The sequence below is a fragment of the Balaenoptera musculus genome, chromosome 12 (assembly GCF_009873245.2).
Source record: "Balaenoptera musculus isolate JJ_BM4_2016_0621 chromosome 12, mBalMus1.pri.v3, whole genome shotgun sequence".
In the NCBI taxonomy this organism is placed as follows: Eukaryota; Metazoa; Chordata; class Mammalia; order Artiodactyla; family Balaenopteridae; genus Balaenoptera; species Balaenoptera musculus.
This window is the reverse complement of record NC_045796.1, coordinates 85,798,329-85,817,347: the sequence shown is the minus strand read 5'-3', so window position 1 is coordinate 85,817,347 and position 19,019 is coordinate 85,798,329. Positions and strand designations below refer to the sequence as shown.

Genomic DNA, 19,019 nt, shown 5'->3' with positions numbered 1-19,019 from the left:
ACTGGACGACTTTAATAAGACAAACACAGGGGACTTTCTTACAGGAGCTTACAAAGAGAGTTTCTTTGTAAGGAATAATTATACGGTGGCGTGACAGAGTAGAATGCAGAGCATATAACTGTGATGGAAAGTAAGTGTTGTGCCTATTCTGATGTCTTCTGAATATGTGACGTTCTCTAGAAATCCCAGAATCATGTTGCTGAGAGAGGGTCCTCAGAGATCTTCTAGAATAGCATGTTAGGGTCATCAAGCAGTATTGCAAAGTGTTTATACCCTCAGCACAGGATCAGTTCAAACAGATGTTGTTGGAAAGGATATTCCCTCATGTAACATTAAACCTTTTATCTAATTTAATTTACAGAACTTCTTTCAAATAGTTAGCAACCTTCTAGATGAAGACAACAAGGAAAAATGGGAAGATGCACAACAGGTAAAGCTGGAGTTATTTCAGAACTTAAAATGAAGTTGGTTAAATAAGGTTCCATAATATGTGAAAAAAGTAATGGTTTGCTATTGCAAGAACATAAAAGGAAAAATTTTAAAGTCATTCTAGATTATCTCATACTAATTTTAGAGAAAACAAGTGACCTCCTTTATCATAACAATCTATGGAATCCATGATATTTAAAACGTGAAAAAACAGAGCAGGTTTAAGTAATGTTTAACTTTAAGGTATTAATACATAATGACTCTATGCCTTACCCATCATTTTCTTTCCAGTCTACAGACTATAGGAAAAACAGCTAATCTAAAAGGACACATTGCAAACTAAACTGTGGGAGTACTAACTAGTAAAATCATTTGTATTTACTCTGTTATGTGTAATCTGAATTATGTATACAGATGTGCATTTTGATTCAAAGCCAAGAGTTGTAAAACTGAGTTCTCATTAAAAGAAATGTATTCTGCTTTTTTTCTCTTTCTGCTAAGCATGGTAACTGTAGCAAGTAGCCTTATTGGTTTAGTTATTGTTTTAAAAATGCCTGGCCCTGCCATTTGTGCTAAACTCACTGACACATGGTTAATACTATTTTTTTCTAAATCACAGAAAAAGTGAGTTAGAAGTTAAGAAAGGGAGAATAAGCATGTTTTTAAAAATCCTGTGGAAATTTAATTTAAAAGTTTTCTACTTGACCCTTGTTAAAAATTCCACGAGAACAATGCAATATTGAAAATGAATATTTATTGAGGTTCAAGTGGACCCTCTGTCTCCCTTTCCCTTTTTAATCATATTCTGGGCCTTCAGGAGTAAAGCATGCCCTTTATTTCTATTATCATAGGAACTCTATGGATAGACTCTAAAAATAGTCCAGTGTGGGAGCACCTCATTATCAGGTACAAGTGCTGTGCTTCTGGCCATAGCAAGAAAAAAAAAAGAATCACTCCTTAGGTCAAGACACTGAATCTATCTTTTCCTACTAGTTTGAGTTATGTATTTGCCCTTGGCTTCATTCTAGAGGAGAACTTCCTTCACTCACTGTGAGAAAATGGTGTCTTTCCTTAGAATACACTGCAGAGGCTAAGTACATGTTTGTAGAGTGCTGGAGACTATTAATTATGGATATATTTAGGACAAATGTATAATACCCTATTTAAAACAAGACTGCAATCCATCAGATGGTGTTATTTACTGCAAGGTCCCAACTTGAGCAAATAATGAACAGTGGCAGCAGAACTTTTTGTCAATGGAAAATCCTGAATCCATAATCCACCTATTTACTTGTGATTTTGAGTTAACTATATTCTTATCTTTTAAATATGTTTCAGTAGTGATGATCCTTAATGCTTCTTTGAAGTAACTATTTGAAATAAAAGCAACTATTCTGTAGTGGTGTTTTCATAAATGCAGCCACGTGGTAAATGAGTCTCCAAGTTTTTGGCACAAAGGGTGAACTCTTCAGAAATAAGAGCTGCTTAAAATCTACCAAAGATAATCCTTTGTCTATTTTAGAGGAATAGTCTCAACAAAATATAATATAAAGCATAGCTCTGTGTGCATTTGGAAGACTAGCTGAGTAAAAGGGTGAATATTGATGTCGGAAGGGTTTTGCCATAAGAATGCACACTTTTGGACAATAAACAGTGTCATTTCGTAGTTTGTTCACTACATATAAACCCCAGTTATGAAGGATGAAACTATGTTTAGCTAAAGCATCCTACTAAAAACACAGTATACTAAAGTGAAAAAAAAAGGCTGCATTCTATATAGCACTGTTTTATACACCATCATTGTAGTTGGAATGGACGGTCCCTTTCAATCATGATAATTGTGATCATCAGTATCTCCTTTTTATACTGAACGCTCCTGTGTCTCTCCAGGAGTGCATGAATTGTGGCCACTGAGCCAGATCCAGGCTGGCACCTGTTTTGTAAATAAAGTTTGGGATCATAGCCACAGTACCTATGGCTGCTATGGTACAGCAAGGACACAGCTGAGTTGTTCAGCAGAGACCCCATGATCCACAAAGCCACTCTCTGACCCGTTACAGAAAAAAAAAAAAAAAATCAGCCCCAGCTCTACGACATTTGAAAACTGTTGGGAACATATAACTACAAACAAAATCTGCTGCCGCCCTAGAAAACCTCTCCCCAAAGTAGACAGGAAAGAAAACAGTTTCATTATTAAATAGGCATTAAGCCAGAATGTGATGTGCATTACAGGCAGTTCACTAAGAGATGCAAAGACAGAGAAATCTCACCCTTTGATACAGACAAGTGGATGTTCAACTCATTACACACGTGTTCTCGAGGTAAACAGTAGCTAGTTCTCAAGTAAGTGGACTTTAGGTAGTTGATCCTAAATGCACTGGGTCATTGGGGTGACCACCTTGTTAGTTCATTGGCTTTATCCAAAGGAAAAATGAGCTCTGATACCTTAATGACTGCGGGCAGTTTTGCAACTCAGAGCGAGGCACCTGCTTAAATCAGGGTCTAACCCTCACACCGCCCCTCCCACCGCACAGCAGTCTGGATGATTACTTTCCACGGAGAGACATCCCTGGGTCTTTAAGCTGGGAAGAGGCTATTTAACTTTCAAAAAGGTTTACATGCATTTCAAAGAGACAGAGAAAGAATTTAACCATTACAAGTTTTCTAAAGTAAATGCTCTTAAGTGAGGGGAGCAAGGGGTTAGGGAGGGAGTCTCTTCTCTATTTTCAACAGGGAGGATTAAGCCTCTTCTTTTTAATGTGTATTTACCCACACACTACACATACTCATAGACACACACACCTACGCAAAAATAGAAGAAAAAATACAGTAGCAGCAGGAAGTTTGGAGCTGATGGAAATTTCACACACATTTTTGGAATGGGGGGAGGAAATTTCACACACATTTTGGGAATGGAATAGGCAAGCAATAGCATTTGTCCCCAAATCTTCCTGAAATTAAAAAAAAAATTACAACTATCTATGCCATACGTTTCTAACTGTAATAACCATTGTTCATGTCTTCAACCATATGTGAGTAAGTATATGATGCATTCGAGGTGTCTGATTTATGGATGGGTGCGGCCACAAGCTCCTGTAAAATATACACACTGTGCCTGCTGGCCACCCTGCCCGACGTGTCTTTCTGCTAATCAGAGTGTCTCTCCCCCTTCTGCACAAGCCTTTGCAAATACAAAGCCATTAAAATTCTCTAATCCACTTAAATTTTTCATGGCTCGAAGCTGCAGTGGTGCTGAATGGCTAAAAGCAATGAACGTAACTTCAAAAGACTTTCTGCTTTAATCTGGTTATATAATGCAAGCTGACTTTGTCAACATGATGGGTTACACATGCTAAAATTCATCTGTCTTTGCAAATGGACCTCACATTCCACTCACTATGAGCTATTGCCAGAATCAGGTCATCTTTAAGCAAACACTCATCTGTTTGCAGTGTGAGGCGGATGGTGCTGGGCGTGTCTTACATATGTACATGTGAAACACCTATACTAGAGCTGTTTTATGATCCTGCAAGTATTGCCAATGCTATTATTCATATAGCAGCTATTACAATTATTAGAAATAAATGTCTCTCCCAAGATAGTTATTTTGCAGTGAACTTAATAGTCTGTAAATATTCATGATGGCAATAATAATTATTTTTTCTCCCAGTGTTCATCATACAGATACTAAGTAAAAAAAAATGTAAAAATCCCCCAAATTTCAGTGTTTGTTCTATGTTATATTTAAGTGAGGAAAGGAACCCATCAAACGTAAAGACATGCTACTTCTAAGGGTACAATCTGTTACATATTTTGAGTTTTCTTGGATTTATGAAGGATTAATCATGGCATCGTATCACCTCCAGAGTTCTTGCTGTCTGACATTTGATGTCATTCTCAACTGTTAGTTCAAAAAATATACAACTGTTAGATGGGTTAAAAAATAAATTAATAAATAAAAATTTAAAAGTAAAATAAAATGATTAAAAATAATTTTAAAAAGTAAAAAAAAAAAATACAGCTGCTGCTAGTTGGAGAAATGTCTTCAAATAAATCAGAGCTCATTTATGGTCTCATTGTGTCTTTTTAAAATTCCAGTTATATATTCTATTATATAGATTTTTAAAATTCCATCTAACCTTTGCTTATTTTTGTAGATTTCTCCGGGCTCAATAGAGTTAATGCAGGTGATTGAAGATTTTATACACATTGTTGGAATGGGGATGATGGACTTTCAGAATTCATACTTAATGACTGGAAATGTAGGTAAGAAATAGGATGTTTTCCCAAAATCTGACTGAATTTTTAAAAAAATTTGCAAGTATCTGAGTCATACATTTCTAAGTGTGGTACCCATTGTTCATATCTTTGAGTCTACATGAGTAATGTATTGTGGATATTTGGTGTCTGATTTTTCAATGGGCCAACCACATATGCACTATAGACACATACCTACACACACACATTCGCATGCATCTGAGTGTATTTGTATACATTTATTTAAGCATACTTGTATTTATCTGCACACGTATATAGCAAATGTTTATTGCTATCCAATCTCATGTTGAAAATATATAGTATATACTATGTGATTATATAAAAAAATAAGTCTTCGTGGTCTCGCAAACACTGTTCATGAAGATGCCGAGTCACTTTCTTGCTAGGGGTCCCAAAGAAGTGCTGAATCTCCATAAGGGTGGGTCGCTTCAGAGACCTTTAGGGGTCATTGTCACAATGCTGCTGCCGCTGAAGTTTTCTTGAGTAACTTCCAGGACACGGTGCGTCTCTCGAGTCTCTGTAGTAGATTCTGTAATATCAGCACACGTAAAGTGAAAACATCTTTCTTCCTTTAGCTGTCTATAACATTGTCTCTTATAAGGAGGAATTACACAGAGAAGCAAAATCCACAGGGCCTCGTACAGTGCTACAATTATTGTACATTCAGCCAACAGCAATTATGTGAACCAAATGGCGCATTTCTTTTTGTAGTTAGAAAAACTGCAAGAACAAAGAAATATTCTTCCTAAATAGTATATGCATTGAGTTGATACAGGTTTACAGTTTTATTTCTTTACAACTTCCTCTTGTGATGTTACTATGACTCAGATTTTCTTTCACTGTCATGTTTTAGCAATCTTCACATAAAGACTACTAACTGTAGATAAAGATGTGTTTAAATCAATATCTTACCTTACATTCTTATTCAAAGGATGTTTAAGTTTTAGTTTCTAGATCAGGAAGAGACCTAACTTCGTGGAGGGATTAACTAGGGGAGTTCACATGGTATAAAACATAACATTTTTATGATTACAGCTTTGGTGGTTCGTTTTATACTTGATTTCTTTGGAAGGTCCTTTAGTCCTATAACAACTCATTTGACTCTGAGATATATTCCGCCAGGGTGACCTCAACTTGTAACTGGTAATAGCTAACTACCGGTAATATTCTTCAGTTGAAGAGAACGTGTGTAATGGAGACCTCAAAGGTCTGCAGACGGTTCCATGCCCACATGCCACCTTCATGCAGCTTGAGGCCTTACGAGTTAGAGTTATGCCTTAATCCACTTTCCAGAGGTGGTGGAGGGCCCAGACTTTTCCCAAGAGTAGATGTCCAGCAGCTTGCGCTGGTTCAGGAATGAAGGGAGCTGTCCTTGCTATGGGCAATGAGAAGAAAAAGTGACTGAAAATAATATCTTTATTGAAGGATGAATTCAGAAATCAGAGAAAATCCAAATTAAATGTCCATTCCAAAAGTGGCTGGGCAAAGAGAGGAAAGGTAAAATCCGTGGAAAAAGGGGGTAGCATGTTGGGCTATGAGTTTGGAGCACATGGAAGGAAAACCCTAGAGAGATTCTGGGGACGCTGGTCATTCAAGATGGAACCACTCTTCTAAGGGCCTATGACTTTTTTTGGGAGGAAGGAACCAGGAAAGCTGCTATGCCAGATTGGACAATAGTAATTTACAAGAAAAACAGAGGGGGAAAAAGCAAAGGGCTATTGTTTTCTTGATTTTTGTTAATGTTAGCACCTAATTCTAAAACACATGGCTAATTAAAACTATTATCAGATCAAAACATGGCACTTGTTCAGAATGTGTTTGGAAAAAAACTTTAAAAACCAAAACCATTCTCAGAGTCTAGTAACTTAAATTTGAACTTAAAGTAGACTGTTTGAATAACAGCATACCAAATGCCCTATAGTACTAGTATTATTTACGACAAAAATTCCATAAATATCCATAAATTGCAAATCTTTACTCCTCTTTACCTTTCTTTTGACTTACCAAAATTGTATTTTTGAAAAATTTGTGTATTTTTTTGTGTTAAAATTATGCTTTGCCTAGGTTTGCCTACTTCCTTTATCATCACTAAACGTTAAGAAGTATATTAAGCATAGTGACAAAGCAATTTAATGCTGCAAATAAAACCAATATTGTCCTATATTGTCTTCAGTCTTGTGTAAGGACAGTGTGATTGTTTGGCCTTCCGATCGCTTCACTGGTTATCCATATAGGAAAAGGTTATATTCTGTGAATAAGTATCCCAAACATTATTACACCACCCAAAAGAGATTTTATTTATTTTGCTTTCTCTGAATACCAGCCCAGGGACTGACTTACTGTTGTTTGATGACCAGAAGAAGGTTATTCTCAATAATATTTAAGAATTTTCCAAAGTATATCCATATATTAGTCAGAATTCTCCAGAGAAACAGAACCAATAGGATATCTGTAGGTACATAGAAATAGATTTATTTTGGGAGATTGGTTCATGCAATTTCAGCAGCTGAGAAGTTCCAAGATCCGTTCTGTGCAAGCTGGAGGCCCAGAAAGCTGATGGTGTCATTCTAGTCCAAACCCGAAGGCTTGAGGACCAGGAAAGCCAATGGTGTTAAGTCCCACTTTGAATTCAAAGACCTAAGAATCAAGAGCGCTGATGTCCAAGGGCAGGAGAAAATGGATGTCCAGCATAAGCAGAGAGCATATTCACCTTTCCTCTGACGTTTTGTTCTATTCAGGCCCTCAATGGATGGGACAATGCCCACCTGCATTGGTGAGCAAGAGCTTTACTCAGTCTACTGATTCAAATGCTAGTCTCTTCCAGAAATACCCTCACAGACACACCCAGAAATGTCGTTTAACCAGCCATCTGGGTATCCCTCTCCCAGTCAAGTTGACGCATAAAATTAACCATCGCAATCCACTCGTACCAAATTGGGTAATATAAATAATAATCACTTACTATTCACATTCTTCATGTTATCCAATTTGATACTAGTATATGTAAAGCATGGCTATAGTGTTGTGTCGGATATGTCCAATGTTTTTGGACAAGGACACACAGAGAGAATAATTTGCAGTGGCAACTTGTAAACTGTGTGAGTTGGCATTTGTTTTATGTCCTAAGTCCAAATATTAATTATCCAACATCGAGCTTACACACACACACACACACACACACACACACACATGCTTGCAGGCTCAGAGACACACATACACACAGCACGTTAGGGATAAATAGAGACTAGGTAACTAAGAAAGTTTGTTTATTGCTTATGCCCATTTTTTTTTTCAGTGGGTTGGAATAAGACTCCTTAACGACGGGGGTGGGTGGTGGTGTGATGAATTTGGAGATTGGGATTGACATGTATACACTAATATGTATAAAATAGATAACTCATAAGAACCTGCTGTATAAAAAAATAAATAAAATTAAATTAAAAAAAAAAGACTCCTTAAAGAACTTCAAAAGATCATCATGTCTTATAGAGACTATGAATATTTTTTATAAAGCCTGTATGCACAGCACCTCACTTTTTGTGAATATAGATAAGCTCTTGAAGAAAGAGACAGAGTTGAATAACCACAAATAAGAGAAAGACCATACAATTTAATAGAGAGTCTCAGAACCTTTCAGATAGCTTATTTTATTTCAGCTTTAAATAGTTTTGGGCTTTCTGTTTTCTGGTTCCTGGTTTTGATAGAAAGGGCTGGGAGCAGAGATGGTGCTGTTAGAATCACATACATAGCAGATAGAATACCTGAAACAATAAAGAAAAAGAAGTTCTGAAAGAACCTGGCAGAGTGGAGCCCATATGGTGGGAACAGCATTATTCATCAAGATAAAAGTTTCTGTAATCTGATTAAGATGGCAGGACAATGAGTGACATGTCTTGGAAAGATTTTCTTCCCCAATAATTCAAATGAAAAGTTTTGAAGCTTCTTTTATCTGAAAAGTGTCCCTACCTGTATCAGCTTTTTTTTTTTTTTTTAGAGATTGGAGTTTATTTATTTATTTATTTATTTATTTTTGGCTGTGTTGGGTCTTTGTTTCTGTGTGAGGGCTTTTTCTAGTTGCGGCAAGCGGGGACCACTCTTCATCGCGGTGCGCGGACCTCTCACTGTCGCGGCCTCTCTTGTTGTGGAGCACAAGCTCCAGAGCGCAGGCTCAGTAGTTGTGGCTCACGGGCCTAGTTGCTCCGCGGCATGTGGGATCCTCCCAGGCCAGGGCTCGAACCCGTGTCCCCTGCCTTGGCAGGCAGAGTCTCAACCACTGCGCCACCAGGGAAGCCCTGTATCAGCTTTTGATAACTGAAATGCTCTTATATGCTAACTATGAGCAGGTTGGTATAAATGTGAGCATGTTCATTGTGGGAGGGAACAGGTCCATAGCTTTGATCAATTTCTCAAACGACTTATGACCTCAAAAATTTATTAACACAAGCCTTGGAAAAAAGTATTCTATGAACAAAGAAAGATGTTAAACAAGCCAATGCAGTTATAAAGTAATTGAATATTTTTCATATCACATATGAATATGACATTCAAAATAGACACATGATAAATTATAATGAATAAAATTTAGTGAGCACTTAGTAAACACTACTAATAGCTTACATAATTACTCAAAAAATGAATGAATATGAAAAATTGATGTGCTACAGAGAGATTTAAATTTTCAGTATGCCTCAGTTTATCATAGAGTTGTATTCTACATGTTCTAAATATGCTGTACAGGCAAGTGATCTTCTTCAGTGAAAAAAGTGAATTTTTCAATATATTTTTAAAATATTTATTATCGATTAGGTCAGGGGGACTATATCTTAATATTATTTAATGTGAGTTCAAGTTATTTTTCTTCAACAAGAATATTTCTTGAAGAGTGTTTAAACTGACTTTCTACCCTTTCTCTCCAAACATTTTCTCTTCAGTTCTTTTCAGCCCCATTCTTCTCTCATCACTTTCCTGAAATTCCCCTCAGAAAAGCCTTCTGGAAACTCCCAATTGCCAAATTAAACCCACACTGTCTCTTGAAACTGTCCATTCTTTTAACATTTGTGTATGTATTATATTATAAAATAGAATTAAGGGGTAAAAATTACTCATGACTCAGAGATATTTAGAATTTTTGGAGGCAGTAACGTAAAACAAAGCAGAGTATGCACTGAAGGGGAGACAAGCACATTGTTTGAGGCCCAGCTGTTTGCAGTTCCCAAGACGGAACAGGATGTATGCGACCTCACCTGATTGGAGTGACAGGGCAAGAGCATGGATGACAGCTGCTCTAGAGCGTTTGTCTAAAGTTGCGGCAGAGTGTTTTATAGTTTTTTATTATGATTTTAGTCATCTATTTTCCATAATCATTTCAAGTTGTGTATTGTGTTTGCCTTATTTATTGGTAAGAATAGCCTATTCTTTAGAAATTAAGTGTTTTAGTTTTGGACTTAAAACCTGAATTGTGTTCACCAAACTGAATTCAAGGAGGATATGTCATGTGATGAATGTTGCAGCCCACTGACTGTGTTCAGTTAAAAACAAAAAGAATTTATTTCTTACTATAAGCAAAGCCTTTCCTTAGTGATTCAGGTCATTAAATGAATAAGCTTCTCATCTACAGTTTGTAATCCAGTTGTGGGCATAAAACAACTACATAGATGAATAAAATACCAAACGCACTTTGGTGTGTGTCATGGAAACCAAATGTTAGAGATTCATTCTGAGAGATGTTGTTCCATGTAAGGAACTAGAAAATGTTCTTAAAGAAGGAATCATCTACAATCAGTGTAGATGTTGAAGGATGGCTGGATTGTTGACAGTCCAACCTGAGGCACAGTGAGTGGCAAGGAGATGGTGACATTCCAGAACATTATGTCACTAATGTTTCTAATGTTTGTCACTAATGTTTCTTTTAGCAAAAACAGTATAGAGTTGTCCAAGTTGAGATAGTGCTTAGGGGATACGTGGTCTATTTTGATAAAGACACCTATGTATGGAAGTAAAGGAAATGAAATAAACTTGGAGAGGCATGCTGAGACATGGTGTAACATGATTCCCGATTCCAAAGACAGTAGGGAGCTCCTGAGGCTTCATGGATGGGTGAGAGCTGTGCCTTGGAAAGACACAGGTTACAGCAGAGATAAAGTTTGTTGAGATTGAAACATATTTTAAACACAGAGACCAGAAGGCTTTTTATAATAAACCTTGCAGGAGATAATGAAAACGTGAGTTAGCGGTAGTAAGAATAGAAACCAAAATGTAGTTATCAGTTTGAGACTCTGAGGGTAGAAATGATGGCATTCTGTAACTGAATGTGGTGTCAGAGAGAAGGGAGGAATTGGGATTATATTTATTCAATGAACATTTGAGAGTGTCTTTCACATATTAATGTTTAGATGCAAATGTACCTCTCAAGTGGAAAAATAAAATGTGGTCTTGGGTTTTGGTAGAGAAGTCAAATTGATGATATACCCTTGGTAGTCAACTGCATACAAGTGATGGTTGAAGCCAGAAAAGCTTTTTCAATTATCAGGACAGTAATAAGAGGGGTAAGATGGAAGATGATGCCTATATTTAAAATGAAAAAAATCCTGACTATGTGTGGTGATGGATGTTAACCAGACTTATTGTGGTCATCGTTTCACTATATATAAAAATATTGAATCATTATGTTGTGCATCTGAAACTAATGTTATATGTCAATTATATCTGTATATATGACTATAGAGAGGTCTCTAGGATATATTATTACCTGAAAAAGTATGTATAGTAATAAACCAAGTTAAGAAATATATTTTGTTTGCAAATAAAATTTACACATTATACTAGGAAGAGGTCATGTACGTTATAGAATAGAAATCAATGTTGAGGGAAAACAACAACAACAACAACAAAGAAGCGTTACAGGTATCAGAATAAGAATAGTCAGAGGTAGTAGGTATAAGGAGTTCCAGAACAGGGCAGTAGAAAATCAGTGGCATGTAATTAATAGGAGAGAGAGAACATTTCAGAACAAATACTGTAGTTAATATCAATTGCTAATAAAGTTCAGAGTAGTGGAGTTAAGAAAAATCTTATGCGATTGCTGGTGGTAAAACATAAAAGTTCTCCAAGAAAAGTGCAGATACAATGAACAAGATCTAAATTTCCAAGCTCTTTAGGTGGTTTCAATGGATTTACCCATAACATTTTGATACAATTATCTCTAAGAATTTAGTTTGCACAGATCAATGTTGCTACATCCACTTAACACTATCTCACAACAGTTCCTTAGGAACTCTTCAAAGTTGACAATATCAGATAAAAAAGGAATACTGTTAGGCTAAGAAAGTCTCAAGATACAAAATATTAAAGTTATTAGCTGTAAGGAATTTCAGAAGTCACCTCTATATACACCCTTAGAGATAGAATATTCTGGAAAGTATAGTTTCAGTTTTTCTCTAGTAATCCAATAAGGCCAGTGCCTTGAAAACATTAATGGTAAGACACTTTTCTCTGCCAAGCTAAATATCACTGTCTATTCTTGGTTTAGAAATATGAAATGCTGAGCTTTTCGGAATGAACGTTCACACTTGGTGTTTTCTGAAATCGAATCCAAATTCAATCTTAAGAATGGCATAATGCAATTTTGACATCTCCTTTCTCTCCACAATGCTGTCTCATCAACATCAAACCTATGTTATTTCTTACACTCACTGGTAAATTTAATCATTCCTTTAGAGAATATCTTGTTCTTCAATTGAGAAACCCGTCTTCAATCTGATGATGTAGTTATAAAAATAAAGTGGCTTCTCTTTCTAGGCCTATTTTCCTTCCTGTCACTGCTTCATTTTGTGGTTCATACATCTCCATCACTTGTTTAACTTCCTTTCTTTGGAAAAAAGATGCCTGTAGTGAGTTGACACCGAGCCTGAAAAATACACCATTTAACATCTTTTTGTTGTTTATCTGTAGCACCTGACGTTGCTTCAGTCAGCTAGACTTGAGTCTGGAAGTGTCAGATTCTACCTCCTCTGCCTGGCTCGCTACACTTTTTCTTGCTAGACTTGTGAAGCAAATGGTGTGTATTTCTGTAGGTCAGAAAGAACAAACTAAAAATACCTGTGTGTGTGTGTGTGTTTTTGTTTTTGTTTTTAATGATACTAACATACTGGTTCCCTTGAGAAAATAAATAGTTCAAGCAGCATTTTAAAACTATGGCTTGGAATAATATGCGGCATTGAGTTCTTTGATTATTTCTCACTTAATAGGAATTATCTTATTGCATTTTCTATGATACAGTTATTCCAAATGGTTGGGGTGAAGCGCTCTGGGGAGGCTGCTAAGAAAGGGCCATACCAGACTCTTCTAGTGGTAGGAAAGACATAGTCCTTATGGGGATACGATGGGCTCCCTTCCACCCAACTGAGAACCCCATTTAGATGCTCCCTAGTGTCGGTGTAATAGTTTGGTAATAACTCATGGATTTAATTGGCTTTAAGAGGGTGCCAGGTTCTGTTTTAGGTTCTGGGGATTTCTCAGTGAACAAATCGAATGAAGCTCTTGCTCTCATGGAACTTGTGTTTTGTGGCAGGGACAGATGTCAGTCAAGCACCCTCTAACATGCCCAATGGTTCTAAGTGATGTGAAGACAAGTCATCCTGAAGGGGGACAGAGAGGGGAGAGTGGAGGGGAGGGATGGTCGGGAATAAGTGCTAGTTGAGTATATACCTGGATGCCTTGAGACCATGAGGCACGGTGACATGTGGGGACAGACTATCTCCATCAGAAGGAACCAGCGCAAAGGCCATGATGCGTCCACGAGCTTGGCATCGTAGAGGCCTGGAGGAGGCCGCTGATGGTGGAGTGGCTGACAGAGAGGCTGTGAGAGGTGGAAGGGGAGTGAGAACCAGACTGTGGAGGGCGTTTGACTGTAGGTCTCTGAACGAGATGCAAAACCACTCAAGGATTTGAGCAGAAAAGCAACTGGATCTGGTATATGTCCTGAAAGGACCATTCTGACTATGGACTGTCGGGGGTATGAGTGCATACAGGGCGACGGGAGGGTAATTATGACAATAGGCCAGGCGAAAGAGCTCTGTGCTTTGGCCCAGATTCCAGGGGAAATAGTGGGAAGAGGCCAGATGCTGGAGGTATTTTAATGGTACGTCTGACCGAGTTTACTGATGGCTAGAAATAGGGTGTGCAAGAAAGAGATTGTCAAGGGAATGTTTCCACTACATCTCCAAGAACCCAACTACAAAAACAAGAGAGGTTAATTTCCAAATCTCTATACTATAAACAAATGTCATAAACCTCCTTTGGTGGCCGTTTAAATGTCTCTAAAATTTAGGATCCAAAGCAATCTCTTTGGTTTATTTTTTCCTTAAAGTATTTTCATCGAGATATAATTGACATATAACATTGTATCAGTTTTAGGTATACAACATAATGATTTGATATATGTATATATTGTGAAATGATTAACATAATCACTTTAGTTAACGTTCATCACCACACATAGGTACAATTTTTTTTCTTGGGTGAGAATTTTTAATATCTGCTCTCTTAGCAACTTTCAAATATATAATAGACAGTTGTTGATTATAGTCACCATGCTGTTTCTTTTTTATGTAGTCTTTTTCCTGAGTCCAACACAACTTGCTCTTGCAGTTTAAGCAATTCTATCCTTTGAAGCCATGAGCATTCTGTCATCATTACACCCTCTGAATCCTTGGTCAAAAGCTAGAATGAAATTGTTCATTAAAATGACTTTTTTAAAGCTGACAGATTGAGCTGCCAGTTAACACATGAAATAAGTTCTACCTTTCCTACCATTTTTGTATTTTTTCTTCTACTTATAAAGTCCTGGGACCTCAAGAATGGAAAAACACTATGGATCAACTAAGTCCAGCCATAAAGTTGTCAGCTTCATCTTACTTAAACTGTTTTGTATTTTTTTAGTTTTTTTTGGAAAATAAATAATAAATAAAAGTTTATTATCCAAGTTGCAAAGATCTTTGCAAACGTCTTTGCAAACCTTTATCTCTCCAATTTAAAAAAATGTTATTTCTACTAGTAATACTTACATAATTACAACCCTGGACCTCAACATAGAAAACCCTCATCATGTCATAGTGTTTCAAATTAACAGTAGGTCTGTGTTCTTTTAGAAGGTAACTGGGGTAAAAATAGTTACATAATAGTTACATAGTTACATATAATAATGGTTACATAGTTACATAATTGTTACATAGTTACATAGTTCCAGGTTTATCTATCTAATCTGCTTTATACAGCCATACTCAAGGACACAATTATTCATGGAGTCATTATTAAATAGTACTTCTTGTCCCTGAAAAAACTTGAACTAGAAAACATTGTTAATAGCTGTTCTTTCTCATTTTGAGTAACCTAGATGCCCTAAACTTTCCCTCTAGTGCCCCTGTACTCTGCCAACTGCTAGCTCTAATCCTAACTACTGCTCTGCTGTGAATCTCTCACATGGTCTCTGGATCTTGAATAGTTTTTACTTCTTTACCCTGGTTTAATTTACTGTTAAGAAAGAATAGAGTCTTTTCCATTATGGTTTATTACAGGAGGTTGAATATAGTTCCCCGTGCTATACAGTAGGACCTTGTTGTTTATTCATTCTATATATACTAGTTTACATCTGCTAATCCCAAACTCCCAGTCCATCCCTCCCCTGCCCCCCCAAAAACATGAAAAAGAATATATATTAAAAAAGAAATAATAGAGAGTCTACATGTTGCTACTTGGCATGCCTCCTTTCTTATAGTACCTTATGTGTACATCATCTGAGTATCCATTTAATGAAAATTCCTTAGAATCAGACAGTGACTGTTATTCTAAGAAACCCTTTTCAGAAGTGCCATTTGAGTACAATGCATAGGAAAATGTTTTTATTTGTTTGTCTACTTTTATTCCTCAGGCTTTCCAAGAAAAGCTTTGGTAAAGCATCCCTTGTATTATAGAGTGTTTCCCAAATTAACGCTTTCACAAATACTCAAGATACAACCTTGCTGCCAGAGCGTTAAGGACACCCACGCGATGTGTTCTCATCAGTGCTTTCCATTCAGAGTGGACACATTTTTATCCCTTTGCGTCTTAGTAATTGAAAGTTAAAGATTTGTTTCATTATCTTGCTCAGCCAACCACACGCTAACCTACTTCTGTCATATAAAGAACTTCACTGTAGCTTTTGATATGACTCTAGGGAAATCTTACTCATGTATTCTGTATTTCTGCATCAAAGTAAAATGAGGGTTAACCTTTAGATGCCTAAATGATGCTTTTTTCTGAATCTTTTATAACATATCTTGGCCAGTGAAAATTTTGTGAACTTATTTGTCATTCATTCGTTCTCCATCCCTTCAGTAACTGTCTGGGGGAGAATGCCTAGGTAAAGACCAAATCTTTGGCCTAGGCCCATCATTTCTGTTGGATTTTATATTTACAGGGAAAATGCTCATGGTCTGAAGTAACCTAATGAGGTCACACAAACCTCAGTAGGAAATGTACAACATACACTGTCACAATGATGCTCAACAGCGTAGAAGCAGGAACAGGAAAAGCAGAGGCCAAGCTGGCTTCTAGCATAGCTGTGCATATCTAAGGAGGAAGAGTTTAAAGCCTAAAGGATGACATGTGTGTTACAGAGACGGTGAAGAGGTATGTCTTAGGGCTACATTTTGGTGTATGGGACATGAATTGTGGAAGCTGTCCTGAGATAGAAAACCACAATTTCAAAAATTAAGATTTCTGGTGAGAATGCAGACAGAATTCTTGGGTTTCACACACCTTGACACCTAGACCTAACCACACACATTTTGGATTTGAGTTTTAACTATTCTCTATAAAGAACATGAGTTTCTGCAGAGAAGTTACTGTGACTTTTGTGCCCTCAGGAAGCTGTGAAGAGCTTTGCCTAAAGGAATCAGTGCTTTGCCTCAGTCCATCAACTGGGGATCAAGAGGAGGATTCCCATCAGGGAAAGGCTTTCAGAGGTGGGATTAGCACAGGGCCATGTTGGAAAGTGGATGGCTTCCTAGTTCCCTGCAGACACTGCCTCTAAAAGATGCTGGAAGGATAGGTCTTCCCAGTCTGACTTCATTCTTCTCTTTGAATCAGTTCCTTCGGAATCTAATAGACTCACACTTATAGGCTAGAATAGGAACATAAAACCTAAAGCCAACTAAACACAACATTTGAATGTTATAAAATAACATGTCTGGTCTCTATTGGTTTATGCCATAAGGATTTGGAATCACTAAAATTGTCACACAGCAGGCCATCTTTCTGATTTTGCTGTTCAACTGTATTAGAAGGATGTTGCCATGAGTTTGTGTGAATATGAAATACAGTCCCATTTTAACTGTCTCTATGGCAATAATTGCTTATCTCTATGGCAATAGCACTTTGCCTCTACAACAATAACCAGTGAAAAGAAGTACTGATTCCCTTTTAACAATTTTTTCATTTTTTTCCTTTTTATAGTTTCACCTTTTCAAATGTCTTATTTTATTTGGTTAGACCAAGAATTCTGTGCTAAATTGTTCCTCTTCTCCATTGTTTCCTTCACTGAATTCCAAAAAAAAAAAAGGTTCTCATCTGAATTTGACAGAAAACTCTGACCCAGATTAAAGTTAAAGACTGATACTCTTTTACACAGTGGAAGCGGGGATGCTGTTTTGTATCCAAGAAAACACGCTGGCTTTCGAGCCCAACTGGCTGCAAACCTTGGCTATATCACAACTAACTGACCTTCTGCAGATTATTTCATCTCTAAATCCCTCAGTGTGCTCCTTTCTAAAGTAGAGGTAATGATATCTTTCCTGAAGTGTTATTGTAAAGATTAAAGATATACACATCATCTGGCATGTAATAGGCCCTCAGTAATTGATAGTGGACAAATGTAGGGCCAGATATGGGCTCTGCTACTGATAGGGTATGTGACTTTGGTCAGGTCGCTCCATCCCCATATTCACAGTCTGCTCCTCCAGGGAGCTTCCAAAGTTGCTACCTAAATTTAAGACCCTAAGCTTTTGGTTGTTGTCGTTATTCTTAATCTCAATAGTACACTTACTGTTTATTTAACAAAGCAGCCAGGATCCCAGACTTCTAGGTAGATACTGTAACTAAATCTGGAAAACCACTGGTGCCATGCCTGTCTGTTTGGAGATAGTTTGTTATGCAGTTGTCTTCTGCAACTGGCCCAAATGGCCCAAATGGCCCAAAAACATTTCATTGGTACTTGTACTTTGCTATCTTAAGAAGCTCCTCTCTTCCATGTATTTATTTGTCATTAGTCAAATCCTAGCTCTCCTGAATGATTTATACAGAAGAATTTTTTCGGCTTTAATTTTATAATTTCTGCCCCTTAACATGTAATCCATCACCTACAAAATTGTATCAACTGTCTCTATAGATGCATTAAATAATTCTGTAGTGCTAAATCCTCATGAATTCATAAATGAATTAGTTCTCTTTTGTCCTTAAATAATGTCTTTTTCATAGTCCAGAATATTTTTCTGCGTTTGTTGCCCACGTAAATTTTTCATGTGAAGAACTTTAACTTTAGAAATGTAACTAATGACTTATGTGGTTAGTTTAATGTGTTTTCTTTAATTTTATCTTCTGTTTTGGTCGGTGGCATATGAATACGAGAGAGCAGGTGTGAATGAGTGTGCCCTTGTGTATATGTCCTAAAATATTTATCAACCAAAATGTAGTTCTTTTAGATACCATTAAAATTCATACTATGGGCTTAGGGGAAAATTCATGTTTTTTCCTTTAAAGTTACATCAGAGAATGAAGATACTTTTTAATAAAAGTTAAACTGAATTGAAAACCCAATAATAACAGGCTGTAATGGCCACATAACCTTATATGCTGGACAGTAATTTTATTCAAGTTGCAGCTGATAACTACAAAATAGGATTTTATATTCATAGGGACTGAACAGTTCATACAGGAATGATTTACATTGGATAAAAGTTCATATATCCAAATATATATTCTGATATCAAATAAAGCTTGATACGCTGAAATTATTAAAAGGGCTCTAAAGTGCAGTAGGAATACAGGGGGATATAGTTGGGACGAAGATACTGAAACGTTTCCTTTGCCACTACAAAACGTTTTAATGGTCAACTTCAATATCCATTTGGGCTACTTTATTACTTTTTGAAGTATGAACCTTCCTCCTTTTGAAGAATCTTGTCTTCATTATTTGAGAGCCTTAATTGTCCTCTCCTTTTTTCTAGGCAGTCTCCTTTTGCTTTCCCCAAACTCATTGCCTGATTAATTCTCTTTTA

The 19,019-nt window shown here is 36.8% G+C and overlaps 1 protein-coding gene across 2 annotated transcripts in view; it reads left to right on the top strand.

The window, feature by feature from the left end:
* ADGRB3 (adhesion G protein-coupled receptor B3) overlaps positions 1 to 19,019 on the top strand; it is a 780,347-nt gene that overhangs the window by 387,179 nt on the left and 374,149 nt on the right. For both annotated transcript variants that reach the window (XM_036871882.1, XM_036871883.1), the window contains exons 11-12: positions 362 to 430; positions 4,587 to 4,695. In XM_036871882.1, the coding sequence (XP_036727777.1) occupies positions 362 to 430; positions 4,587 to 4,695 (178 nt within the window). The remainder of the gene's footprint in view (positions 1 to 361; positions 431 to 4,586; positions 4,696 to 19,019) is intronic.